This window comes from Lipomyces tetrasporus (assembly GCF_029532465.1).
Source record: "Lipomyces tetrasporus strain NRRL Y-64009 chromosome Unknown POJ06scaffold_1, whole genome shotgun sequence".
NCBI lineage: Eukaryota > Fungi > Ascomycota > Lipomycetes > Lipomycetales > Lipomycetaceae > Lipomyces > Lipomyces tetrasporus.
In genome coordinates, this window is record NW_026611596.1 from 1150976 (window position 1) to 1176727 (window position 25752).

The following is a 25752-nucleotide window of genomic DNA, read 5'->3' on the forward strand; positions in this document are numbered from 1 at the left end:
GTTAGAACATTTGTCTGTGGCGCGGCATTTGGGACTAAAGACCATCACCGAGCTGGTCGCCATCGCAGATCTACATGTCACTAGACCTATATCCAGGGCAGATTCCACCGACGAATCCCTGTAATGGGTGTCCACGGGCTTTGGACGGTCCTTGGCCCTGTCGCGCGTCCGGTGAAGCTCGAGTCGCTGCGCGGCAAGCGGCTAGCGGTCGACGCGTCGATCTGGATCTACCACTTCCTCAAAGCTGTGCGTGATAAAGATGGTAACGCGTTGCCGAACGCGCATATTGTCGGATTCTTTAGGAGGATTTGTAAATTGCTATTTTATGGAATTAGACCGGTATTTGTGTTTGATGGTGATGCGCCGTTGATTAAGAAGCAGACTATTGTACGTGAAATGAGAGTAATTTAGAAGACATTCGTACTGATACCTGTGCAGGCTGGACGAAAGCAGCAGCGAAAAGGACGAGAAGAAGACGCAACAAGGACGGCAAATAAACTTTTATCACTTCAAATGCAAAAACTTGCCGAAGAAGAGGTCCACGGGTCTAAGTCACAGACAGGAGTCATAGATGGCGAGAACATAAACATAGTTTATTACGACGAGCTCACGTTGACGAATGAAGAGCGCGAACGGAATCGCAAAGTAGCAGCGTCTAGACGATTTCGAAAACTGGATCCGTACCATTTGCCAGACACGGAGATTTCCGTCCGGAAGGACGATCCGCGGGTAATGACTGAGGACGAATTAGAGCGCTACGCCGAGGAATTCAAGTCGGCGCAGGATATCGGTCTTTATGATGTTCGTTCCCTAAAGACGATTTTACAGAAATGTTGCTAATGATTTAGACATCTAACATCGACTTCTCCTCTTCCGAATTCGCGGCGCTACCAATCACAGTTCAGTATCAGCTGTTGAACACCGCGAGACTACGGTCACGTCTACGTATGGGTTACTCGAAAGAACAACTTGACCAAATCTTCCCTGACCGTCTCGAATTCTCCAAATTCCAAGTAGCAAGAGTGAAAGAACGGAACATGCTCACTCAGAAGCTTTTCAATCTGAACGGTATGGCCGAAGACTTGTCAATGCGAGTTGCTGGCGAAAAAGACAAAGAATATGTACTGAAGAAGAACGAGAGCGGGTGGACTTTGGCATTAGAAGATAATTCGGTAGGCAAGCCGATTGAACTGAAAGATGATGACGCGGAAGATGATGATGATGATGATGAGTGGGAAGACGTGCAACTTCAGCCCGCCATTCCGATCCAGCTTCCTCGACAGACCGTTGCCGAGAGTCGCCATGAAGACGAGCCGCTTTTCAATATCTCGGACGACGAGTCTCTTGATTTTCCTCTAAATACTCCTAACGAGGAGCAGCTTGATTCTGAGGACGAGGAGTTACAGGACGCAATCGCGCGTTCGCTTGAAACTGACAAGCCGAAACCGGAAAACGTGGTCGTTGATGTCGTCGATGATAAATACAATAGCGGCAACAAAGAACAGGACAATGCTCCGACGCGTACTATGTCGACGCCGGGTCCGTTTTTGTGGGACAACAGCGATGCGGACATGACGGCGATTATTGAAAGTCTGCCAAAGCTACGGCGAGAGCCGGAGTCGCTCGGCGACAGTGTCAGTAATATGGAGTTCGAGAAGGATGAACAACCTAAGGATATTATGTTGATTCCGTCGAGGTTTAACATGAAGGATTCGCTCTTTGCTCGGAAGCGCTTGCGAGAAGAGACTGCAGCGGCAGATGCAAGCGAAGAGCCGGAACATAAGCGGGTTATTACGACTCAGAGCAAGGCCGAAATGATAGGACCCGTTCAGCAAGCGACCAGGCTTACCAAGACTGCACAAGACTTACTGACGAAACTTGCTCCGGAACCTGATCTCAGCGAAGATGAAGTAAAGGACAACGATTTGTTAACCGAGATGCAAGACGACCTGTTACAGAAGGCAAATCCTGGGCCGACCAATGATATCGGCAATGCTGAAGTGACCAACCCAGTGGATTTGATCCCACTGACTCCTGAACGATCAATTGTGCTGGACAGTCTCGCGAGCGTTCACGAGACTGGCACGGCTGACAAATCTGAACTCATGGGAGAAGGTTCTCCTGAGTGGGGAGACATCGAGTTATCTGAGCCGGTCATGACTGCTCCGGAAGCTTCACAGTATGAAATCCGCCCGTCAGAACGTGATACCCAGAGCGATCAAGACGAGGACGACGAAGCAGTCGACTATGAAGAACAAGAAGATACAGAACTCGTGCAAAACATTGTCCACGAAGTCGAAGAACATGCACGGTTTGCGTCTGAAATTAACCGCTCAGCTCCAGTCAGCCGGATCGACTACGACGCCGAGATCAAGAACCTCAAAAGCCAACAACGACACGATCGCCGGGATGCAGATCAAGTTACGCAGGTCATGGTGCAGGAATGCCAGGAGCTTTTGTCGAGGTTCGGGATACCGTATGTTACAGCACCGATGGAGGCTGAAGCTCAGTGCGCGGAGTTGCTTAGGCTTGGACTCGTTGATGGGGTTATTACCGACGATTCCGATATATTCCTGTTCGGCGCCTCACGGGTGTACAAGAACCTGTTTAATCAGGCGAAGTTCGTTGAATGTTATGTTAGCAAGGATATCAAGACTGAGTTAGATCTGGACAGACAAGGTATGATCGACCTCGCTCATCTACTAGGCAGCGACTACACTCCGGGATTGGTCGGCGTCGGACCGGTGACGGCTGTGCAGCTCGTGAAGGATTTTACATCCGACCACACATTGCTAGAATTCAAGGCTTGGTACGACAGTATTCAAAAAGGGGATACGTCTGTCGACGCGTCAACGCCGTTCCGCAAGAAGTTCAAGAAGAGAAGCAAGAAATTGTTCTTAGACCCGCGGTTCCCGGACCGGGCCGTCGACGACTCCTACTTACATCCTACTGTTGACAGTGATCCGACTGAGTTTGTTTGGGGCACGCCCGATTTGGATCGGATCCGGAGTTTTTTGATGAGCACGATCGGATGGGGAAAAGAGCGTGCGGACGAGGTTTTGGTGCCGCTAATTAAGAGTATGAATTTGAAGAAGCAGTCGCTTGTGTTCGCACAGCGGGGATTTGTATGATGATGTGGAGGTTCATGATATCTCTAGAGATTGTATATAGTAAAATACAGATGTTGTACATGTCTAGATCGATGTGCTATTCGTCGTGCTAGTGCGTGTGTCGGTAGAGTATTCTATCCATGTAACGTGTCGTTTGTCGAACGAAAGGAAGCCGGACGGATTCATGGCGTGACTCCCTTTATAGGAATGCGCATATCTCGAAGCAGTCGGGTCGCAAATAATCATCTGACCATTAGTCCGAGACCAACACCATTACATTGTGACAACTTACCGAGGTGGGTAACGGGGTTAGAGACAATACATGCTCGTATTCGCTGATCACGGGCCGCAAAGAAGACGGCCAAGGCGAGATGTGTCCTTGATCGAAGATCGTGCGGATCATTTTCTCGGTCTCGACGTCCTCTTCGGAGAATTGGGGGTGCGAGACGGATTCCAAGCAAATGTCATCTACCTGCGTATCTTCGTCGGGCGAAATATCCATTTTGTCCGATGTCGCTGATGAACTCGACTTGAGAGGGATATTATTCCGGCGGAGTCGGGCCGCAAGGTCATCTCTACAGATCAAAATTTCCTGCGAAAAATAGCACAGCCTATTTCCGTCAGCTGTTGTATGACTAAGCCAGCGAGAAATTAACCTAGTACCTGGACGGATTGGAAGCCCATATAGCTTTCTTCAACACTCTGCGGACTTGGCTTGTGAATATTTCTGGGACACTACGTTGCGGCCATAGCATTGGTCCGCCTGCGGATGCTGTGCTACCCCATGGATCATTGTCGCCCGGGACAAAAATGAAAGTGGTTGATGCGCATAGGCCTGGGTAATTTGATAGGAGCTGTGCTAGCCGGTCGAAGTTTTCTGCTTCGGTCAGTAAATCCTAGTCTAAAAAATATATATGTAAGATCGAACCTTTGTATAGGGATGAGGTACCACTGTTGTACAACGGCAACGACATAAATGAGCCAAAGAGGATAATAGTGAGCGGTGGCATACGTTCAAGCACATCAAACACCTTGCGCAGCGCGTCCAACGTCCGTAAATCGTCTAAGTACAAATTTCCCCCCAGTGCCACAACCTTCGTGGTCGATTTACGCTGCTCCTCTGCGATCATTTTGCGCTCGATCGCGAGGTCGAAGCGGCCGTCGGGCGTTGAGCCGATGCCACCGATACCCATGAAGTCGAGGTATCCGTATGCTTCGCGTGAAGCAGACCGGGACTCAGCTGGCGGGTGCTGGAGCGACTTGACTTGGAACTTTTCGCTGCGAGTGTAGACACCGTCAAAGAGGAGTATACATCCTGGCACGAAATATCCCTCCCCGGCGACCTATTTCTGTTAGCAATATTCAACAAAAACAACTATGTACGTACAGCACTGTCAAGGTCAAGCTCTAGTCGGCCACTCGGATCCTCTGCCCACCACTTCCCATTACTACCTCTAACCAATAGCCCGAGAATAAGAAAACTCTTGCCATGTCGACCGAGCAAATTCTTAATCATCGTGATTGCATTCCAACTGGTAGCATTTGACGCATGAAACGACGGCGGCTGGAATTCCTCGTTGCGCAGCAAACGTTGCTGGAGGAGGTAGTACCGGGATGAGAACGAGTGGACCTGGTGCTTTGCTGAAGGGAAGAGACTCGGCTGTGACGCTCTACTGGAATATTAGCACTCGCTAATCTGCCAAAAAAAGCAAAGTTGTCACCTTTCGAAATGCTTTCGCACACGGTTATACGTCCAACGCGGCTGCGAAAACGCGTTCCATACATGGAAAAACTCTTGAGGGCAAAAGTCCTCGAGCGGATCGTCTACAACCTCTATAGGCGACGCAGTCGCCGACCCTGTAAACGATGCGGACCGTAGCTCGACCTCCCGAATAACGACCTGCAATAACTGCGCATCGATAAACAGTCCGCGATCCTGCTCTTTCCACCGCCGTCCGACCTGGTCCAGAAATGGCTCGCTCCTTGTGCGCCAGTCGCGGCCGAATTTGCGACCGATATAGGTTGCCAGGAGGTCCAGCCCGGATGATTTCAGATTTAGACCATGCTTTTTGGAGAGGATTCGGTACGCAAGCGGTCGGACTAGTGAGGGCTGGAGTTCGATAGGAAGAGGAGCTGGTGATGGTGAGCGAAGTGGACGCGCCGCCGCGTTTGGCGGCTTCTTAAAGGAATTGACAGAGCTAACTGTGCTGGTTGAGCTGACAGAAGTAAATGCAAAGGATAGTAAATTCTGAGATGGCATTATTTATAGTTGCATGCACTGCGATAAGTCTGTCGCCGACGAATTGTTGAATAGTGGTGATTTCCCTGTCGCGACGCGAAGTCCCAACAGTCGTATTGACGCGTCGCAAACTGCCAAAACAGCGGCGCGAATACAGCGCATACGCGACAACGCTACGCACTTGAAGGATTTCATTGGACATTCGAGCTCAGGGAGTTTAATTCAAATTGATAACAGATCAAGTTCAGCACACTTGCGCTTGCACTATCCTTCGACAGTCGCTGCCATAATGTCACAGACCTCAACAAAGGGAAAAGAAAAGGTGACAGAATCAGTGCCCGAGAATGGCGAGCTTGAGAAGCTGATTGCTTCCGGGTCGAAATCGTACGGTCTCAAAAAGTACGAGGACGCGACGGAGAGTTTTGCGAGGGCATGCGAAATTTCCTTCGCGTTACATGACAAAGACGATCCGAATCTACTATTTTTATACGGACGCGCGCTGTTCCAGGTTGCCGTGTCATCGTCGGATGTACTGGGTGGTGTCAAAGCAGAGGGCGAGAAGGATATGTTGGCAAATACTAAAGCGGTCTCTGGCAGTCCAAAGGCAGAGCCGGGTGGAAAGGATGGAAAAGGGTTGTTTCAGTTTACAGGTGACGCCGAGGAGGAGGACAGTGAAGAGGACAAGGACGAGGATGAGAATGAGGACGAGAATGAGGACGAGAATGAGAACGATTTCGAGACGGCATGGGAAGTGCTAGATCTCGCGCGGAATCTGTTTGATAAGCAGCTTTCCGGTCTCTCAGACGTCGAGGCGAATAAAGCGACAAGACGTGATATTCAGCAAAAGTTGGCGGATATTCACGATATTCTGGGCGAAATTTCGCTTGAATCAGGTATGATATATATAGCAGTTGCGCATTGCGTACCTACGGAGGCTGACATTTTTGAAATAGAAAATTTTGCTCAAGCGGCGACGGATTTGGAAGCCTCGTTAAAATTGAAGGAACAGCTGTATGCAGAAGAGTCAACGTTCGTGTCGGAGGCGTGCTTCAAACTGTCACTCGCATTAGAGTTTATCCCCGACCGGCCGGAGAAGAGGAAGGAGACGGCTGAGCTTGTGAGAAAGGCGATATCCAGCGTTAAGAAGCGGATTGCCATATCGGGGGAGGATGACGCAGGGCTGCTGAAAGATCTGGAAAGCAGAGTAAGTGAAGTGCGCGTTTAAATTATTGATTGCGGTCAGGCATTAACAAGCTGTGATGTACAGTTGCAGGACCTTGAGCGCGGGCTGACAGCGCCGACCAACGGTCAGGCTGCAGATGTACTGGGGCCGAGTGCGGAGGATATTAGAAACAAGCTAGCTGCCGCGTTGACGCAGGCTACTGACATCAGTGACCTTGTCCGGCGGAAGCCAGACTCGGATGGAGCGTCCGCGACAGCATCGTCGTCGGCTGCGGAGGCTAAACCTTTAGATGGCGCGGCCGTAGAAGGATCGAAACGAGCAGGCGAAGAAGGGGAAGACGAGATACGGAAGAAGGCGAAGGTCGAAGAATAGTGTACAGTACAGGATCATACAGTCTACTATAGGTATAGTTTGTTTACGCGGCCATGTAGGATAGTCGTCCAAATAAAGCGGTGCTTTACGTGGAAAGTGTACCCGCCGTGCGGCTTGCGAGGGCGAAAAGAGGCAGTAGTCAAAGTATTGGTAAGTGTCATGCGACTGGCAGTCTGTGTACAGATTGCCGCAAATGACAGGTAGCTGAGAGTACCAGACATGGGGCGTCGATTTGTCGAAACCAGGCAAAAATCCAGCTCGTGGGGTTAGGGCTGTCAGCGTCGAGTCAGGGGAAGGAGTAACTCATTTCCATATCCTGTTCAGCCCCATATTGCTACTGCGTATTCCGGACGCAATCTGTGTGTACTTGGTATTCTGTATGCATTCTGCTAGAATGCCCGTGCGTGCAGCTCTGCGCAAGCCTCCGGATGCGCGGTAGAGTGTACCTTCGCTGGGAAAACTGATTGGCAAAGTGACATACAGTATCTGACGACACAGTTCGGCTGTGCGCTCCTATTGTCGGTCCTCCACGTACACGCTTATTTTCCTTTGTCTGATGTCTTCGGACTATATATATAACGGCCTGCCCGCTTCGGCTCCAGCTAACACCGGCTTCAGGTGTGTCGCTCTCGCCTCCCTGATTGTACATGGCCCTCCATGGTCGATTCCATGCCCTGGAAACCTGGCGATGTATGTTTTCTCCTAATTTTTGTCATTTTTCTCCCTGCGGCCTAACACTTCTAGATCGCTTACACAGGCATCCTCGCTATTGTGTTCGTAGCCGCCGTTCTGGAATGGGTACTCTGGCTCATCGCATTCCTCTACTGTCTCGTTAAGGTATATGTCAAAGCTGAGAACACGAGTATACGTGTGTTGGCCGTTTTGGTCACGATAGCCTTTACCGCGCTCCGGTATGCTCCATTCCATGACTGATATATTGCCTATGCTTAAATTTAAAGACTCGTCTTTTTGCCTGTCATGGTCGTCACTGTTCCCCTTCCGCGTCAGTTCAGAGGATACTTCCCCGAGTCGCTCACAAACCCACTCCAGATGTTCGCTTGTGTGACATTCACCATCCTCTTGTCCGTTCCGTGGTTGTTTTGCATCTACCACTTAGTAAAGCATAATATCGGCAGGACCGCGAGGTATGGCAACTTACAAGAATGCAATGAACATATCTGACATTCACAAGAATAAAGGAAGTACTCAACGAGGAAACAGCGCCAAAAGTTGTGGTCGTGATGCCATGCTACCACGAAATTCCTGAAGTTCTTATGCACGCCATCGACTCTGCCTGCGACGCCGACTACCCTAAGGCTTGTTTACATCTCTTCGTCTCTTTCGACGGATCCGATGTCGACGAGTTATACCTTTCAACGCTTTTCTCGCTCGGAGTGAGTTTGCCGCTAAAGGAGTATCCCGTGAGCATCGACCTGGTGTACCGTGGCTGCCGCATCACGGTCTCGCGCTTCGTCCATGGTGGCAAGCGACGCTGTCAAAAAAAAACTTTCAAACTGGTCGACAAGTTGTATTCGAAATATCTTCTCACCCGGGACGACCTATTCATTCTTTTTATCGACAGCGATATTATCCTCGACAAAAACTGCATCCAGAACTTTGTTTACGAAATGCAACTTAAGAACGCTGCCGACGGAACACCCAGACGCGATCCGAATATGCTGGCCATGACCGGCATCATCACCTGCACTGCCGACAAGCATACCTTTCTGACGATATTGCAAGATGTCGAGTACGTTCACGGCCAACTTTTCGAACGAGCGGTCGAGTCGGCCTGCGGCTCCGTGACATGTCTACCCGGCGCGTTGACCATGCTCCGGTTTTCAGCGTTCAGAAACATGGCTAAGTATTACTTCTCCGATGAGGCAGAGCACGCAGAGGATATGTTCGATTTCGGCAAATGTCATCTCGGGGAAGACCGCTGGCTGACCCACTTGTTCATGCTGGGAGCCCGCAAGCGCTACCAGATCCAGCTCTGCACTGGCGCGTTCTGCAAAACCGAGTCTGTGCTCACATACCGCTCGCTCATGAAACAGCGACGTCGATGGTTCCTCGGGTTCGTGACGAACGAGGCCTGCATGTTGACCGACATTCGTCTCTGGAAACTGTACCCCATGCTATGCATTGTCCGATTCATGCAGAACACCATCCGGACAACCGCGCTCCTCTTCCTCGTCATGGCAATGTCCGTCGCAACAGGCACTCAGAGCTTCACCCAACTCCCACTTGCATTCATAGCAGTCTCCTTCGGCCTGAACTGGGTCATGATGCTCTTTTTCGGAATTCGATTGCATCGCATGAAAGCCTGGCTCTACCCCGTCATGTTCGTGTTCAATCCGTTCTTCAACTTCGCCTACCTCGTCTATGGTGTCTTCACTGCCGGAAAACGCACCTGGGGCGGCCCGCGCGCAGACAAAGCCGATGAAGACGAGGAAAATCTCGAATCTGACGCGGACGAAGTTTGCGACCCGGTCGATCTCGCGAGGCAAAGAGTCGCTGGGCCGGTAACGGCGGAAGAGCGCAGGAAGAGGTTGACTATCCAGCCAAACGATTCTGTTGTCGGCAAATTCTCCGCGCCGGCGCCGTTTATGTTTTATCGTGACGGGACGTTTCATTTGCGCGAGTCGTACGCTAGGTCGGATTACGACTCGTCGAAGTTAACTAGTCTCGTGGCGAGTGTCCGCGATATTTGTGAATTGTATACAGACGACGGAATTCGCAGGCCCGAACGCGCGCTGAAACGGTATCTGTCATCCAACCGACGCTCAAGGACTCTGTCAAGAAACTACTCCCATGCATCGCCTGTCGACCGGTGGCTTGGTCGCGCCATCAGCAGCGACATCGCCAGCGAGCAGTTTGACTACGAGTACTGCGCCGAAGATCACTTGTCAATCTCGTCCTGCTCTGACAGCGGCGATGAAACAGCGCGGCAGTCCAGCGTCGAGCCCGACTCGCCGTATTCGATTTCGTCGAAGGTGCGCGTCCCGTTGTCTTACGAATCGCAAAACTGCCATCCCGAATCAGGTGCAGGATCATATGTGCGATCGCTACCTCCGCGAAGACGAGGATCAGTCGCCATGACACGGCAGTCTCGTTGGTTGGACGGCACCCGATCGTTTTTCGAAATGGATGATCCCCGTGGTAACGGTCACGGCGAAGGAAAGACGTGGATATAATTCTTTTACTTCGCCGTCTAGGTTTCTTGTTTGGCTAGTTGTTTGGATTTGTCTAATCAATGTTTACGAGGGCTTTGGTTTATAGACTGTAAATTACATCAATTAACGACCACTTGAGTCGTAATAAAAGTTTGATTGGAATTGTTCTAATGTACATCAACATCTAGCGCTTTGCTTTCTTCTTTGTGCCGATGACTTTGAACGCACTGTTCCATCCATCATTCGCACCACTGGGCGTACTTGCGGTCTTTAGCGCCTTCGCGTTGCCTTTGACTAACACCTCGTTCCACCCTTCGGCTGTCTTGTCATCAGGTTTGGATTTGCCAGCGCCATCACCGGACGCGTACGCCAAAGCGACCAGACTATCGGTGTTGCCTTCGACTGCCTTGCGTCGTTTGACGAATTCCTCTGCGAATCGTCGGCCGTCCATCATTGTCGAGTTCGCGTAGACCGTATCCGCGATGATTTCGACAGTCTCAGGACCTGCTAAGGGAAGTGACAATAGCATCGTCAATAACTCCTCCGCATTGACCCCCGAATTAACGCCTTTGAGCGTCAAACGGCACCACTTAAAAAATTCGTCCGCCGAAACGGACGGCTTCACGACCGCGGTTTTGCGCGCCGCGGTCGCCGTACTAACCGGCGTTGACACAGTCCGGCGAATAGATGTAGTCGTAGTCGTAGTCGTAGTCGTGGCTGATGTCGTCGTACCCGCTTTCTTTCCACCCGGTCCGATTGTAGTCCACGCGTCGCCAGAAGACGAGTTAGCACTCCCAGTAGCCGTCCTGCTCAAGCCGACAGGCGTTAGGGGTTTCGTCGACATGATCTCCGCATACTTTCTTCCCTGCGCAGTTATAACTCCAGGCATCGCGTTCGAATTCGCAGCGGCAGCGGTAGCAGCCTTGCGCTGTCTAGCTTCTTCCTCCTCTTTCTGAATCTGCGACAATGTCTTTTTCACACTCGGCGGCGCATTGACAGCTTTGGCCCACGTCGACGTCCTCGGCAACCCAGGGGGAATGCTACCACTACTCCCGCTTAAATCATCCGTGACAATGTTTCCATTCGTCAAATCGATCTCAGCAACTTTGCGCTGAAGAAGTAGGCTCTGCTGTTGCTGTTGCCGCTGCTGCAGTCGATGCTCTTGAAGTTTCTTGGCGCGCGCCTCGCGCTCCTCGATTTCTTTGAGAGAAAGCGTTTTGATTTTCTTTTCTGTTGCATTTTTGGCCCACGGTGCGGTGGGCACTGAGGCGTGTGCTGTGGGCGAAGGTGTCGCCGCAGGAGAAACTGACTCTCCTCCCAGTTTGGTGAGGAGGGTTGGCGCGGGAGGAAGTGGTTGCAACTTGTGCTTGCCGCTAGCCCCGGTTGTTGTAGAAGCCTTCGAAGGCGATGGAGCACCTGGCGCCGTCGCCCAGGAATTGTCGACCTCGGGCACGCCCCACGAGTTGTCGACGACAGCGGGGACATCCCAACCTGTCTGTTGCTGCGTCGCAGGCTCTTCGGGCTCGTCAACTGGCTCGGGTGCGGGAGATGGCTCAGGAGTTGCCTCGACAGCTATTTCCTGCAGAGGCATAGGCTCGGGCTCAAGCTCGAGCTCGAGTTTGGCCGTCGGCTCAGTCTTTGTTAGAGGTATAGCTATAGGTTCGGGCACAACCATTAGTTTCTCTTCTTCCTCAGGCTCAGGCTTATCCAAAGCAGGCTGAGCCTCCTCATCTTCATTAGCCTTCTGACCTGCCTGAGACTGCCCAACTATCGTCTCCTGTTGCTGTCGCTGTTGCTGGAATGGCTGCTGCATATCCAGACTAAAGCGTGGCAGTGGCACCATAAACGGATCGCTATCATTGCCAACCAGACCCATAAACTCCGCCAACGTATAGTATTCGTTCTCCTCCACTCGCCTGATCTTCAAATCCGGAGTCAACCACTGGTTCACGTACCACTCATGCATCATCGGACCAGGGAACGGACCTTGCATGACCCCACTGTTGTCAAGATATACCCACTGAACCAAAGGCGCTGGTACGAGGATCGGCGGCAAGCTAAGACCTGGTGGAGGAGGTGGTGGTGGGAATTGCTGCTGTTGTGGGAATGCCTGGTGGTGGACCGGGATCGGAGAAAATTGGTCGTTTGTCGCGCCATCAATGGAGGGCATGAACGGGTCCTGATCAAGCTGCTGCATCTGCGGCTGAAGTTGCGCATGCTGCGAAGTCGGGGTCCCACTAAAAGGACTCCACGTAGAGCTCGCCGACTGGCTAAACGGGGCCACGAAGTCCGGCAACGAAAGGGAGAGATTTGCGAGTGGAGGAAGGATCGATTCTGCCAGAGGCTGATTCTGCAGTGATGGGGCCGAAGTCGACCCCGGAATATTATCCAGCGCAGGAATAGGAAAATGTGCCGAAGTCGAGCGCAACCCGTTCGAGCTATTGCCTATGCTGGCCGGAAGCAATGGCGTGTGCAAGAACGGACTTGACGATCGCGTCTCAGACTCGCTGTGAAGTTCTTTGAAAGATAGTCGAATCTGTGCCGGTGGTGAAGGAGACTTTTGTGACTGAAGTTGCCGTCAGCGTGCTGTAAAATTGCTGATAAGCGAAAAAGTACTCACATCAGTCTCACTCAGACCTGTGTCTGGATACAGTTCTGGAGGAACCAAAGTCCTCGCAATGAACTTCTCATATTCCATACTTCCTTCTCTGGCCGTGCCGCCACCGATAATTCCCAATCGGGATCGCGCCTTCGCAGCCTCCGTCCCAACAGTGGGGAGAGGCGGAAAATTAGCAGGAGAAGACTTGTTTAGAAGTCCGCTGGCCTTCATTTGAGACCACACGTCCAGCAATTCCTGCCTCGAGTATCGCCTTCCATTCTCGTTATGAGGGATCATGGGCGGATCTACCGTCGCCGCAGCCCCAAAAGTCGGCGACGACGGCCCGGGCCCGCTATCATCCTGAGGGAACTGCTGCGATTCCGCAATCGGAGCCGCTGTCCCAGATGTGGTTGGCGTCGTGGGATCGATGGGCGAAGACACATGACGGGACGACGATTCCCCAGACCAGGTTGGGTGCTTAGGTAGTTTCGGCTTGGAACTCATCGTTGTCGTCGAGTTCGAACCGATCGTCCCTGTGAACAGCGATTGTGTCGAGGAGTGGAAAGACAAGCTGCTGTTCGAATGAGTTGGTTTCGGACGCATCCTGCACAACAAGGGTTGTTAGCACGTGCTTGCGGATCGAATATATGGCTGTAACGCTCTCGTTAAAAATAGAATGATTATATAAGACTCAGATTCTAAAAACAATATTGTCTAATAATTAGAGAATTTATGGGCGTACGCCGGCCGTGATCAAGTTTCGCATTCTTGCCTTCATCCGTCGTTGAAAATATTCTCAGACAATTTCTTAGAAACATACCCAGTCCGCGAGCATTCACACGAATCAATGGGCCGCATACAGTACGTGACAGTTCAAATGTCAAAACAAACGCAAATAAAATGGATCATACCATTCAGGACCAAAAGAAAGCGAGGGAGAGTGGGACATAGTTACAAGCTGATTCAAAGTGAGTGGTGAGTTGATTGGGTATAGATAAGACACGACGGATGCAGATATTAATGCAAGACGGATGATATTGGAAGTTGTCGGTAGACTATAGGAGCCGATTTGAGAACGCGAATCAGGCAAATACGAGTGTGCGGAAGGCGAGTGTTTGGAAGACGAAAGGTCGAGGAGTTGCAAGCAAAAAGCACGGGAAGACATCCAAATGCAGTGTTCGGAGGGCGCTCGACCCTGACCCTGACCCTGACCCTGGGACACTCACATTCGCCTGACCCAAGGTCCTGCCTGGGAACTGCCGGATTTGGCAATTATTATTTACAATTGGATTAGTCCCGAACTGGCATGTCCTGGAATTGAAGTCCGAATTCGCATTCTGGGCATTGTGTTTTCGAGAATTGAGCTTATTGTGTGAGTCGGAAAGCTGTCAACGGCATCTGTTTCGTTAGTAGAAATCGCGGCTCCGCCATGACATGATAATCCCGTCGAGAATAATAAGCTCGTATGGTGCGGAAATATAGCTGCTCTCCTGACTGTGTGATACGGTAGGATTTACGCATTTGCAGAGCCGAGGTTATAGCCGATCAAAGAATTACGCAATCCAAAATACACTGATCATCTCAATATACGATCAATAATCCGCTACCTTCGTCCCCATAACAACCCAACCGAGATTATTGACCATGAATCCACCCATATGCAACCATTATGCCATACGGCCTCTTCCTCGCCATCGAACTATCATCTCGCGCATCGTGTGCCCTTCCCAATCCTGCCAATCTTATTTTTACAACGAAATTCCAGAGACACAGTCTCACCGGCATGTACAGAATTGGGCAACGCATGATGGTCTTTCCGCATCTCTAGATATTGCTCAGGTACGCTCGCTTGCCATGCCATTGACAAATTTGGACACAGGTGCCACATGGTTGATCTTGTCCGCTGACGACTGGAATCAATGCCGGATACGGTGAATGTGGCATGGGCCACTCGAATATCTTCCTTCAGGCATGCCCATTTCTCATCTTAGGAACTAGACTTTTTGTCTGCTGGACTTGATCTGCTGCAGAATATTCGCCATAACATCTTTCTCAAGTTTCAAGTCCGTAATCTGTCGCTTTATCTTCATTTCCTCGCCCTCAATTTCGCTTATCCGCTTCTTATGCAGCATATCGTGCTTTTCTTGTAACATGCGCTTCTTTTGCTGCGTTCTTGCCGGCGAGGAAACTTTTGGTTGTGGCTCAGTGGATGGTGGCTGTGAGGTAGGCGGAAGTTCGGTCTGCTGTGGCGAGAGCGACCGGATATTCTTAATTATGGCCTGCTTAACAGCCTCATCAATCGTCGTGTCGATAGTCATACTGGGTATGTCTGTGGCGTATATCACTAACACTCAATAAGCAAACGTTGGCTAAGTCGCGGAACTAACGATATCCAAAATAAAGTTTGGCGTTCACTTGTTGCAATGCACCTCATCACAACGATGAGCTAGGGCTAGGGGTCCCCATAAGACAGTGACTGCTCGCCTTCGCAGTCATAGCCCTGACGATCCACTGCGCGCCTGGCGATTCTACGCTTACCGGACGCATTGGAAAGTACAATGGTCGACGGACGTGATCTAGTCGCGGACGCGTCTGTGGGTTTACGGAGCAGCAATGCGGGCGCGTCCGCTGCAAATGTTGTTGTGGACTCTCACGAACGCGTCGAGGCGGCTGGAAGTGCACCAAATCCTGAGGAGATTGACGATGACGCGTTCGCGATATACTCGTATTATATTTCCGGTCAGTATCCCCTTAATATACTTGCAAATACATATGGCGTGGTAGTAGTAACTGTGGTCATGTAGTTACCGACCATCTTCCAAGTGACATCCGAAGATCATTGAATTTGATGACATCCCTAGCGCAGAAATATACTGGTAAGCCGGGACGCAGACAGATTGTATGTTTTATGCTGATATACTTTGTTAGGGCCAGCAAATGACTACGAATCGCTGGCCGACGTGCTAAACAATGACCAATATAGCACCATCATCCCAATACTCTCGCGACTGAAAGATGTCGATACCAATACGATCCTACGCGACCGTAGAGAGTCTGTTCGTGAAGCAGTTAGGATGCTGCAAGTGGTAGGTCGATATATTCATTCTGGGGTTGGAAATCACTGGCTAATTCTACGTCTGAAAGATACGGCGCCATTACAAGAGGTTGGACGCCGAAATCACTAAAATGGAGAAAGCGGCACAGGTTCCTATTACGTCGAAGATACTGCAGCCAAAGGCTCCGAAGGTTAAAGTCGGCGTGTCAGCTGAGTCGTCGGTGTCTAACCCAGCTGGTGCGGATCGGACGGCAAATCGTCGCAAACAGGCTGTCTATCTCAAAAAGCTAAGGCGCTCCAACAAGACGATATCTGAAGTCCAAGCAGGTCAGCATGCAACGTCGCTCAAACCAATTAAAAAACTTCAGGAGCAGATTATCCGTCCTGGGGACCGGCTTCGCGATTCTGCGACAGGTTCAAAATCAAAACGAATAGAGCGACTGGAAGCTGAGAGTACATCATTATCGGCACCAAAGCTGACGCGTCATGCTCAGCGCGGTCAGCCACCGCCAGCAATTTCCACACGTGAAAGGTTGCGAGAAAGTCAGCCATTACAGTCAGCACTGAAAGAGTCAAGCTCAAATATTCGACAATTAAGGCATCACCGACCTGAAAAGCGCGCGAATGAGTATCCACGCAATCTGAGAAATGAACTGCGTGACCGTCATCCGAAAAACAAAGGTACAGACTCGCTCGTGGAAGAGCCTAGACGACCACTAAGAGCGTCGACAGAGATGGCCAGGAACTTTATAGCTGAAAGTCCTAAAGCAGTCACGACATCACCATTAAAGTTGCCCCTCAAAAATGGTCCTGAGATTATCTCTGAATCGAGATCTTTGCGACACAGAGACACTCCACGCTCTCAGATGACGACTGTCGCACGGAGCTCCGAACCGTCCGTGCGGAAAAATAGTGATTTGTCAAAGCAGCAGTTGATAATATCGTCACAAAAACCGTCAGTGTCCAAAAAAAGCAAGGATATTAGGCGGGCCATCATACAGGAGCTCCATAAGCGGAAGGAGGAGAAGGAGCAACACTCTTTGAAGCGCAAGGCTCAAACAGAGCCTATACAAGAGGAAAAGCCAAACAAGCGAAAGATCAACGAGAAGACGTATTGCATATGCGATGACGTCTCGTATGGGAATATGATTGCCTGCGACAATAAGGTATGTTCGAATCAATGGGTTAGGACTTTTGTCAGATCTAAATCGTTATAGAATTGCAAAATCGAATGGTATCATTTAGGATGTGTCAATCTGAAAAGACCGCCAAAAGGTGAATGGATATGTCCCTTATGCACAGAGCGGCGGAAAAACCGACGCGGTCGAGGTCCTGAGCGGTAGACGCGAATAACCTATGTACGTTAATGACTTGGAGTAGAGCTGTATCAGTAGGGGGTAAAGGGGGTATATGTAGTTCTAGATCAATGTGGTTGTATTTATAGCAAAATCCATTGTAACGTGGTATGGAATTATTCAGGTTGTCAAATGACTCTCGGGATACTATATGACATCGTAAATTTGCGCTTGTAGCGTCTACTCGGACTCCGATCCGGAATCTGTCAAATTATCTCTCAGTCAGGGACCAAAATTCGTTCAGTATCATTGGGTCATACCTTCAACGTCCTGGCCCGCTTCTTGATCTTCGCCGGAAGGTCCCATCATTGCGGCCATCTCGGCACCCTGTAGTATTTTCCGTAATTCGGGATTTGTTGCCAAAACAAGATCAATCGGCTTGTCCTTTTGCTTATTTCGTATCCTAGAGGGACAGTAAGCTCCAAGCAGAACGTTGCCGGCCGCATTGAGAGGTCATCTTCACATACCTCGGATCACAACCAGCGTCGATAAGCATATCCACTATACGACGCCACCATTAGTATTCACCCAAACACGAAAGATGCCAAAAAATATCATACCTATGGCAATTGCATGCTCCGGCTCCTCCTCAGCGTACACTACCGCGCAATGCAGCGGCGTATTCCCCTCCATTCTATTGACCGGGTCCACCTCGACGCCCTCAACGTCCAATAACATATCCAAACATTCATCTAATACCCCATTTAGCCTTTTTTCTCCTCGCTATTCGTGACAAAAAAACTTACAAGATCCGTTTAATACCGCGACATGCAACGGCGTATTCCCTAACGCATCAACGGAACTATTTATGATCTCGGCCGAGCCAGGACGCGCTTCTCCGTCGGCAGAAATCCCCAACACCTCTTGCAACAAATCAATGTTATTTCTCCGTGACGCCTCAATCAGCAGCTCTGACGGTTTCGCGCCGTCACTATCACCAAGTGTGGCCGACGTCGCATCGGATGGCACGGGTGATCCGGTCTTCGAGAGCGGTAAGCTCGAGCTTGACGAAGCCGGGGTGGATTTTTTACTGGATAGCGATTTAAACATGGGTTTTTGACACGCCGTGGCTAATGTCGTCCACGGAATCCAGGTTGAGAGTCGAGATCGTGTGGTGGTCGGATATGGCGACGTATATGTGGGAGATTACGCGGCTAAGGCGGAGCAGGGAGAGTGGCATACGACAGCCCTCCTGGACACTTCGCAGGACTTACACCTAAAACTGGTAGATTTGGTCCGCTGATGTGCAGTACCATATAAACAATATCAATTTGTAATGGTCAGGGAAAGTATATGGATTCGTTAATCGGCGGACGACGACTAATAATAAGTGTGCCGCGACAAGCAACTGTCGCGCATTCGCGCGGGCAAACCTTGGTAAAACCATCTCTACATCACTGACGATCGTGACTGTTCATGCTACGTCTCTCCTCCATATACAGAATCCACAAATTCCGTCAAATAATACAATTGCTAAATGTGGAAATCATAGTTGTATTATCAAAATGACTCGTGCATTCCTACTCAAATCGTACCGACAACCAATACAAAAATACACCTGCCACCCATCTCAACTTTCTCTCCAAACGTACAGAACAAACTTCTGTCATACAAAAAATGCACGCCGTCTAATTTCTTACTAATGATTTAAAAACTAAATAAAGAAATAAAGCAAGACAAAATTGACGCAATCAAGGCGTAAAGGCGAAACACTATGGTACATATACAAAGGTACAAGAGCAAACGTAATGTGATAGATTGAAGAAACGCATGAATACTTTGCCGATAGAAGAGAAATGTATAACGAATAGACAATATGTACCTACATTATGAGCTCGATAGAAGGAATAACGCAAAAGTTCAAGAATTTCCAAAAAGGCCTACAGACCGTTAGTACTCAATATGCACAACTAAAGTTGCTTTCACATATACACACCTATTGAAAATGAAGCCAATGACAAAAATAGCACTCCCTAATATCACAAAATCCTCGCGAACATAAGCAGCAAAATCCCAAATGTACGCAGAGCAAAAACCAGTGACAAAACTACGAAAGAAAATCTAAACAATCTAATGGCATCGTCCGACTACTGACGTCGAAGCTCCGATGCCCAACCTTCAATGCCAGTGCCTTGCGCACCAACTGCACGATCAATTCGCACGTTTTGCAAACCGGCAACATCCACCAGCCACTCATGATTCGACATGCCGCCGGCATCTGCTCTCTTTTCCGGATTTAGCTCTAACATCGGCAGCATGAACTCCGACATCTTCTGCGAGTCAAGCGTATCGTGGTGGTATTTGTCGTGTAAGACATCCGGTAGAGCCCAAGCGCGCAACTTGTGTATATTCCGCAACTCACCCTTTCTATTGAAGAACTCGAGGCTCCACTTTCCACCCATCGCGAGATGTCTAGGGAATCGGCCCAGAAGCTCAATAATCTGAGCAATGTGGTCGTCGTCCTTTGAATACTTGCTGCCATTCTGCGGGTCAAACAAATAGTCACCTGTGATAAGTTCAAATACCATGCATGCCATTGACCAGATGTCCGTGCTGGCACCCCAACGTGCACCTAATATGACTTCAGGAGAACGGTACTGTCGAGTCTGTATATCGTTCGTGAAATGGTGTGAAACCCAGCACGCATTACCTAAATCCGCGATCTTGACCTTAACCAACTCATCCAACTGAGGCGTATTCATAGAGGATGATGACCCTGCCGAGATATTTGTGCTCGAAGATTCTTTGGATAGCGAGATGGTCGACATGCCGTCCTCAAGGGCGGCAGCAGTCTTCTCCCTCTCCGTCTTCCTGGCAAGATCATCGTCCTCGTTACCATTCATATGGCTAGGAGAACTCGTAACCTTCGAGTTTAATGGCGACATAACCAAGCTATCAAAGTACGAACTGCCGTTAAATGACGTAGCCAAAGGCGAAGGCAAGGGCTGCGACCCAGTAATCAATGTTTGTCGTCGCGACCGTCGCCCAACGCGGTCGCCACCATTCGCCTTGTTCCGTCGTCGTCGGGCTTGCTCTTCCTCTCGCTCTTTCCGCTTGTTAGCCTCCTCCTGTTCAACTATCCTGACAATCTCCTCCACATCGCCGATTTCGATCAAGACATTCTCGGGCTTCAAGTCTGTGTGGATTATTCCGCATTCTCGGTGCATATAGTCGAGACCAAGCAGGACCTGCTTGGTAATCTGTTTGACAAGTCCAATGGGCACGCCCCGGTGGTGAAATCGTCGAATGAGACCAAGTAAATTCTCTCCTAAGACCTCAAACACCATGCATACGTGCGTGCCATTAGGACCAACATGTTCGAATGAATCCAACAACGACACGACGTGTGCGCGACCGGGGTGGTTTGGGTTTGCGCTCACAATTTTCTCCAAAAGCTTAATTTCATCGAGTGCGGTTTCAGTGTAGTGTGAAGCTGACCGGACGACTTTGAGCGCGACGTGTCGCATCGTCAGAGAATCTCGGGCAAGCCAGACCGTGGAAAAATGGCCCCAGCCCAGCTTGCGAACGACTGTGTATCTGCCGTCCTTAAATGTCTCGCCAATGGCGACAGGGTGATATCCGCCCTTGCAGTAGTCTTCAACTGCTTCTTCGTCATTCGTTGATGCGGAATCGGAGGATGTGGATGCATTGGACGAGACCGACCCATCGCGAGAGCCCGCGTTCTTGTTCTTTGTAGGAATAGCTCGAGACGTAGAGGTCGACGGTGAGGTCGATGTGGAAGACACCGAGGAGTACGAAGGCAACATGGACGCCGACATGGACGACGGTCCACTGGGCATCTGTAGTGGGGTCGCGAAAGGTCTCGGCATATTTGTGACTAGCATGGGCGACAGTCTATGATTATGGCCCGCGCTGCTAGTTGAGGGGAGCGATTGCTGTGCCGACGGCGGCGCATCCATAGAGGTAGGCGGGGTCCCAGTGTTTGAGATGGGGAACGCGCCAGGCTGTGCCATCATGTCGGACGCCAGTAGTGACCTAATAGATGAGTGTATAAGCTTGCAATTCAATGAGAAGTAGAGAGCGCGCAATTGGCCCAGGCTGATAAGCATGTCGGGCGAACAATTGGATGACGATGACATACCGAAGACGTTGGGGGGCCGGAGAAGGATCACAGTAATTGCCAGGTGCCACGTTCGCGCAATTGGGCTTCGTGGTAATTGCAGCGGACGCCGAGTGGACTGAAACCGAGACAGAGGCGACAGAGAACGATGGAAGAAAAGATTGGCTGGTCTGGCGGGCGAGGGACTGCCGTGGAGGAGGAGGAGTAGGCAGCTGCGCAGTGGTTGCAATCGGCGCCGTGGCCATGAGCTGGCGAGATGAACACTCTAATAAAATCTATGAGTGGCAGCGCAGAAGTGGTGTGCAGGTCGACTTAACGTGATTCTGAACGGTTTACTGAGATCGCGAGGATGGCGATGGAGTGCTTCTTCGAGAAGTCCGCGATGTCACTGGCCGACAATAAGTCCGCTGCTACTCACAGACACTTTTTGCGTTGAAAGCGTTGTGCTGTGTGGTGTATTTCATATCTACCGTTAGCAGGTGCAATGCCGTTTCGAAGTTGTGGCGCAACTGAATTTTGAACTAGCTTGCCTCGATTCCACTACGTTTATCTGTTCTGCAAGCATACATAGGACATAATATGGAACTAAGGCGTAGTTAAGTATATCTGGATGGCGAATTACAGAATAATGTCGCCGGAAGGAGTGCAATGAGGCACGCAGCATTACATCATCTGTCTTGGATTGATTCATGATGAGGATGGCACGCGCCTTACATGTCTCGTAGATAGATAGCACCATTATTGTGCATCCTTCCGCATTATCCGACGCTAGCACTGAGCAGTAGCCAGTAACAGAAGCCAGTTATATCTTCAGTACTTTACTGGTAACTATATATCAATTTGACAATTTCTTCTTTTTGTGGCCATCGGAGATCCCTTTGGCGAAAGTCCGCTGCGCGTCAGACTGACACTGTGGTCCCAACCCCAACCTTTGTGCGGTGCGTGCGATCTCGGCGCGCGCGCGATGTTCGCACACTAACTTTGCTCCTCGGCACGGTTATACAGTATTGGGATTCCTAAAAAAAAAAAACTTAAATGATTAAGCCATAAAATGTAAATAGCTTGTAAACTACCCCGGCTGACACACAAAAAAATACATATACTAGAACTAGAAGAATGGCCACTCCTGTCCTACAACTTCTCACTATTTCAGAACGGCAATGATCAAAATATTTTTCGTGATATCCACAACTCGTCCAGACACCAAGCAAAAACACTAGATGATGCAAAAAGAAACGATGTTGACAGGACTCGAACCTGCAACCTCCGGAAGATGTCAAGGCATTCTTCACCGAAATCCGATGCGCTCACCATTGCGCCACAACACCATTTGCTGTCCTAACGTCTTACGGCTTGCTCCCTGTGCTCAAAGCTGGGGTTAGGGTATGCCCTTCAATGCCGGTCCATATGCGCCATAACCCAAAATTAGGGGGATAGGGCCGAAATCTAACTGGTGGAAGGCCGCTATGCCATAACCCCTGACAGCGCTGCGATTAAGCTTTCCCAGCTATATTCGTTATAATTTATGGTGCTAGCGAATTGTCTTAGTATTTCTATTCAGTCCTTTTTGCGTACTTCGTAAAATAATCTCGTTATTCTCAGAGTGTCGTCTGATTTATCTGTTGGAGTAATTAGCCTACTCTTGCCTCACGTGATTGCACGGATCTGCAGCTGGGAGTTCGAATCAAGATCTTATGACGTCGTGGCGGAGTAACAGTCGCGAGATCAAGCATATGCTTTTTGGGGCATCGCGCATCACCAAGTCAATCGAAATCGCCAGAATCTCTACATCCCTCTCGCACTACGGAGATATTGAAACGTTGTCTATCAATCCATTTAGACTGACATCACGTTAAAGATAGAGATCAAAGAACAGAGATCAGTAAAATGCGAAGTCCAGATAGACTCTTGGTCTTCTACCTATTCTCTTTCCTAATTATCTCGATTTCTATCGCGCTCGCGGTCACTTCTATCGCCTCTCCTCACTGGCTAAATGCCAAATTCTATCCCGAAGACGAGAAGGGCGAGCCAGTCCGCATAGCATACGGTCTGCACGAGAAATGTTCATCGTGAGTTGTTCAGAGTTCGATTGATCTGTTGATGATCTGAATGCTAATTGAATCCACAGAGTAACGGAATCATGCACCCCATTCCCTGAGTTGGAATGCGTCAACGGAGACCGTGAATTCTGCAACATCTGGCGCACGACGTCATTCATGATGTGGCTGTCCTTGGTCATCCTGGGTCCAACCGTAATCTCATACATAACATTAATATTCAGCTCTCGACAGAAGCGCGAAACGGGATGGCGCATGATTTCGCTATTGCTTTTCTTCGTTGTGGCGGTCCAAATCATTGCCATGGCTGCCGTTGCGCATCTGCTGCAGACAGATCCCAATTTGAAGAGAGGAAATTGGAAGTTGGGTGTATCGTGGGGAGCCGCAACCGCGTCTTGGATTGTCACTTTTTTCTTGTTGTTATTGACTATTGTGGTTGGCTTGAGAACGGTTCCACATTATGCGTTACTACCGGCAAGCGCTTCAAGACAAAATAGCGTTGACACGCCAATGCGCCGTGTAGGTGCGCATTAGACGATGAGGATAATTCAACCAGTACGGCAAATATGATGGCACTGTGACGTTGACGGTAGTAATACTGCGACCTGCCATTGGGCTCCAGATAATGCGATCAGTAATTTTATGACCTGGAGTGGTATACTAAGATAATTTTTGTCAAGTAACGCTCAGAAATGCGAGCGATGTAATCCATATCTATTACCGTTTATCTAACGTTTCGTTCTCTTTGTATTCCGTCGCTTCTCACCATCGCCATCGAGTGGAAGCAAGAGCTCGTTCTCGTCAATTTCAAACGCGTAGGTCCCCTTCGGCTTCCGTTTATCTCCGTGAACTCGTATAGATGGTTCAGACTCAATGTCATCGCTCATGTCATCCCGTGTGGGCGACCCGTTCCGGTAGCTGGCGTTGTCGAATCTGCGTAGCTCAGGGAATGTTGGCAGTAAACCAGGATCCAAAGCTTTCGGCCTCTCTTCAAAGTAGTCGTGGCGCAATGCTTCCTTGGCCGTAGTCCGTTTATCGGGGTCGTACGTCAACAATTCGTTCACCAATTCAATCGTCGCTCTTGATTGGCCACGTAGTACCTTATCTAGCGTATTCGGTCGTAGGTCATGTAGCCGAAAGTGCCGAGCAAGGGGAAGTGTCCTGAAACCAGGCCAGATCCTCTCATTCGGAGCGCCCAATAAATCGACGATTAAATCAATCTGCTGCTTCTCAGAGTCGCCTGGCAACAGCGGTTTTCGACGAATAAGCTCGCCCATAATACACCCCGCAGACCAAATGTCGATTGCAGACGAATAGTTTTTCGTGTTGAAAAGAAGCTCTGGACTACGGTACCATATCGTCACGACGCCCGGCGTCATAGGGCGGTCTGTGTGGGAGCGTGCAAGGCCAAAGTCGGCTAAACAATATTAGAAAATTGTACTACATCCCACATTTATTGCCTTGACATACCGATTTTCAAAATACCTCGCGCTGTAAGAAGGAGATTCGACATTTTTATGTCCCTTGGCAAAATCCTCTTAGCATTTCAGGCTCCAAACCGCATACACCAGAGTCAACTACCTGTGGATGATTCCGTGCTTGTGTATGTACTCTAATCCGTCAAATAGTTGTCTCATTAGACATTTTACTATCCAAAGGTCAGTATCTACAAGTATACCACTCTAGCGGAATCATACCCTCACTGACAGAAAATTTTGCTTGAGCATAGTCAATTAGATCAGCTAGATCCTGGACAAAAGTCAATACCATTCACACTACTCGTCGTTTCTCATACATACATGTTCAGCATATTCCATAACCATGTACACCTCGTCCAACTGCGTCTCGCCAACTGCGACTTCCAAAACCCGAATAACGTTCTGGTGCCGCAGCGACCTAAGCAATGAGATTTCACGCAGTGCAGTATTTGGTATACCATCACGTTTCTCGTTTGCAAAGATCCGCACGGCTTTTAACGCTACTATTTCGTCGGTTCGTCGATCTTGGACACGGCTTCACAGAGTTAATAAGGAATGCTGGAATTCTTTCAGCCACGAGTAGTGGTGACTTACTGAACGACGCCATAGGCTACAGTTTTGTCAGCTCTTTTTAATCCGATTCCTCTGCTTCCTCGCCAACAAATAATTCATACTTCCTTCGCCTAATCGATTCAATTTCTCAAATTGGTTCACGGATGTCGAAGAGCCTGTAAATTCCGTCATCGACAGCAGATGAACGACTGTTCTTTCTAAAATTAGCATGAAACATTCGTACCCAGAAAGCCTTGATATAGTGAAGCATTAATTGGCTTGTTTGTTATTGTCATGAGCTCTGGTATTGGTGACGGTAACGACACCACAGCTGTCGATGCTTTTGATTCTGCCGCTGTTGAAGAGGACATAACTGACTGCAACTGCGTGACGTTTTCAATCTGGCGAAGACCATTCACGCAGAGGCGTGAAAGTGTCTATTTTTGAATTTCTGCTGTAACACAGCGAAAACTTGGGAATCTAGCCCGCAATTGGAGT

At 49.6% G+C, this 25752-nt stretch overlaps 11 protein-coding genes and 1 non-coding gene across 12 annotated transcripts; 5 read left to right on the forward strand and 7 right to left on the reverse strand.

The window, feature by feature from the left end:
• The first annotated feature begins 75 nt into the window (after positions 1–75).
• On the forward strand, positions 76–3182 carry POJ06DRAFT_204632 (uncharacterized protein). The gene is made up of 3 exons (XM_056185344.1): positions 76–387; positions 439–801; positions 849–3182. Exons 1-3 carry the CDS (start codon positions 124–126, stop codon positions 3129–3131), a joined length of 2910 nt encoding a protein of 969 aa, XP_056047252.1. The 5' UTR covers positions 76–123; the 3' UTR covers positions 3132–3182.
• Positions 3183–5405, reverse strand: POJ06DRAFT_242828 (DNA polymerase alpha/epsilon subunit B-domain-containing protein). The gene is made up of 6 exons (XM_056186275.1): positions 4832–5405; positions 4498–4780; positions 4039–4453; positions 3774–3987; positions 3403–3721; positions 3183–3356 (listed from the first exon to the last, which is right to left on the reverse strand). Exons 1-6 carry the CDS (start codon positions 5368–5370, stop codon positions 3195–3197), a joined length of 1932 nt encoding a protein of 643 aa, XP_056047253.1. The 5' UTR covers positions 5371–5405; the 3' UTR covers positions 3183–3194.
• A 233-nt stretch (positions 5406–5638) lies between these two features.
• POJ06DRAFT_264636 (uncharacterized protein) lies at positions 5639–6904 on the forward strand (the record flags this gene model as incomplete). Its single annotated transcript, XM_056189019.1, has 3 exons — positions 5639–6242; positions 6303–6553; positions 6617–6904. The coding sequence occupies 3 exons, from the start codon at positions 5639–5641 to the stop codon at positions 6902–6904; spliced, it is 1143 nt and encodes a 380-aa protein (XP_056047254.1).
• A 978-nt stretch (positions 6905–7882) lies between these two features.
• Positions 7883–9501, forward strand: POJ06DRAFT_184354 (chitin synthase-domain-containing protein; the record flags this gene model as incomplete). The annotated part of the gene is made up of 2 exons (XM_056184764.1): positions 7883–8049; positions 8097–9501. Coding segments are annotated over 2 exons (1572 nt in total), but the record flags the coding sequence as incomplete, so codon positions are not given.
• A 699-nt stretch (positions 9502–10200) lies between these two features.
• Positions 10201–13417, reverse strand: POJ06DRAFT_7434 (uncharacterized protein). Its single transcript, XM_056191489.1, has 2 exons — positions 12698–13417; positions 10201–12643 (listed from the first exon to the last, which is right to left on the reverse strand). Exons 1-2 carry the CDS (start codon positions 13277–13279, stop codon positions 10262–10264), a joined length of 2964 nt encoding a protein of 987 aa, XP_056047256.1. The 5' UTR covers positions 13280–13417; the 3' UTR covers positions 10201–10261.
• A 799-nt stretch (positions 13418–14216) lies between these two features.
• POJ06DRAFT_242835 (uncharacterized protein) lies at positions 14217–15052 on the reverse strand. The gene has a single exon (XM_056186276.1). It carries the CDS (start codon positions 14992–14994, stop codon positions 14671–14673), a length of 324 nt encoding a protein of 107 aa, XP_056047257.1. The 5' UTR covers positions 14995–15052; the 3' UTR covers positions 14217–14670.
• Positions 15053–15165: 113 nt separating this feature from the next.
• POJ06DRAFT_7458 (uncharacterized protein) lies at positions 15166–17442 on the forward strand. The gene is made up of 5 exons (XM_056191496.1): positions 15166–15415; positions 15481–15552; positions 15605–15762; positions 15821–16897; positions 16949–17442. Exons 1-5 carry the CDS (start codon positions 15235–15237, stop codon positions 17072–17074), a joined length of 1614 nt encoding a protein of 537 aa, XP_056047258.1. The 5' UTR covers positions 15166–15234; the 3' UTR covers positions 17075–17442.
• POJ06DRAFT_7452 (ankyrin repeat-containing domain protein) lies at positions 17108–18530 on the reverse strand. Its single transcript, XM_056191494.1, has 5 exons — positions 17833–18530; positions 17647–17778; positions 17554–17587; positions 17347–17489; positions 17108–17289 (listed from the first exon to the last, which is right to left on the reverse strand). Exons 1-5 carry the CDS (start codon positions 18134–18136, stop codon positions 17267–17269), a joined length of 636 nt encoding a protein of 211 aa, XP_056047259.1. The 5' UTR covers positions 18137–18530; the 3' UTR covers positions 17108–17266.
• Positions 18531–19173: 643 nt separating this feature from the next.
• Positions 19174–21412, reverse strand: POJ06DRAFT_191461 (kinase-like domain-containing protein; the record flags this gene model as incomplete). The annotated part of the gene is made up of 2 exons (XM_056184845.1): positions 19174–21082; positions 21189–21412. 2 exons carry the CDS (start codon positions 21410–21412, stop codon positions 19174–19176), a joined length of 2133 nt encoding a protein of 710 aa, XP_056047260.1.
• A 991-nt stretch (positions 21413–22403) lies between these two features.
• POJ06DRAFT_t8 lies at positions 22404–22495 on the reverse strand. The gene has a single exon. It is a non-coding gene; the product is annotated as a tRNA-Arg (tRNA).
• Positions 22496–22688: 193 nt separating this feature from the next.
• On the forward strand, positions 22689–23855 carry POJ06DRAFT_7569 (uncharacterized protein). The gene is made up of 2 exons (XM_056191511.1): positions 22689–23236; positions 23296–23855. Exons 1-2 carry the CDS (start codon positions 23055–23057, stop codon positions 23756–23758), a joined length of 645 nt encoding a protein of 214 aa, XP_056047261.1. The 5' UTR covers positions 22689–23054; the 3' UTR covers positions 23759–23855.
• Positions 23741–25744, reverse strand: POJ06DRAFT_7503 (kinase-like domain-containing protein). The gene is made up of 8 exons (XM_056191507.1): positions 25499–25744; positions 25377–25430; positions 25297–25312; positions 25024–25237; positions 24922–24973; positions 24806–24872; positions 24695–24747; positions 23741–24641 (listed from the first exon to the last, which is right to left on the reverse strand). Exons 1-8 carry the CDS (start codon positions 25623–25625, stop codon positions 23953–23955), a joined length of 1272 nt encoding a protein of 423 aa, XP_056047262.1. The 5' UTR covers positions 25626–25744; the 3' UTR covers positions 23741–23952.
• Positions 25745–25752: the final 8 nt, after the last annotated feature.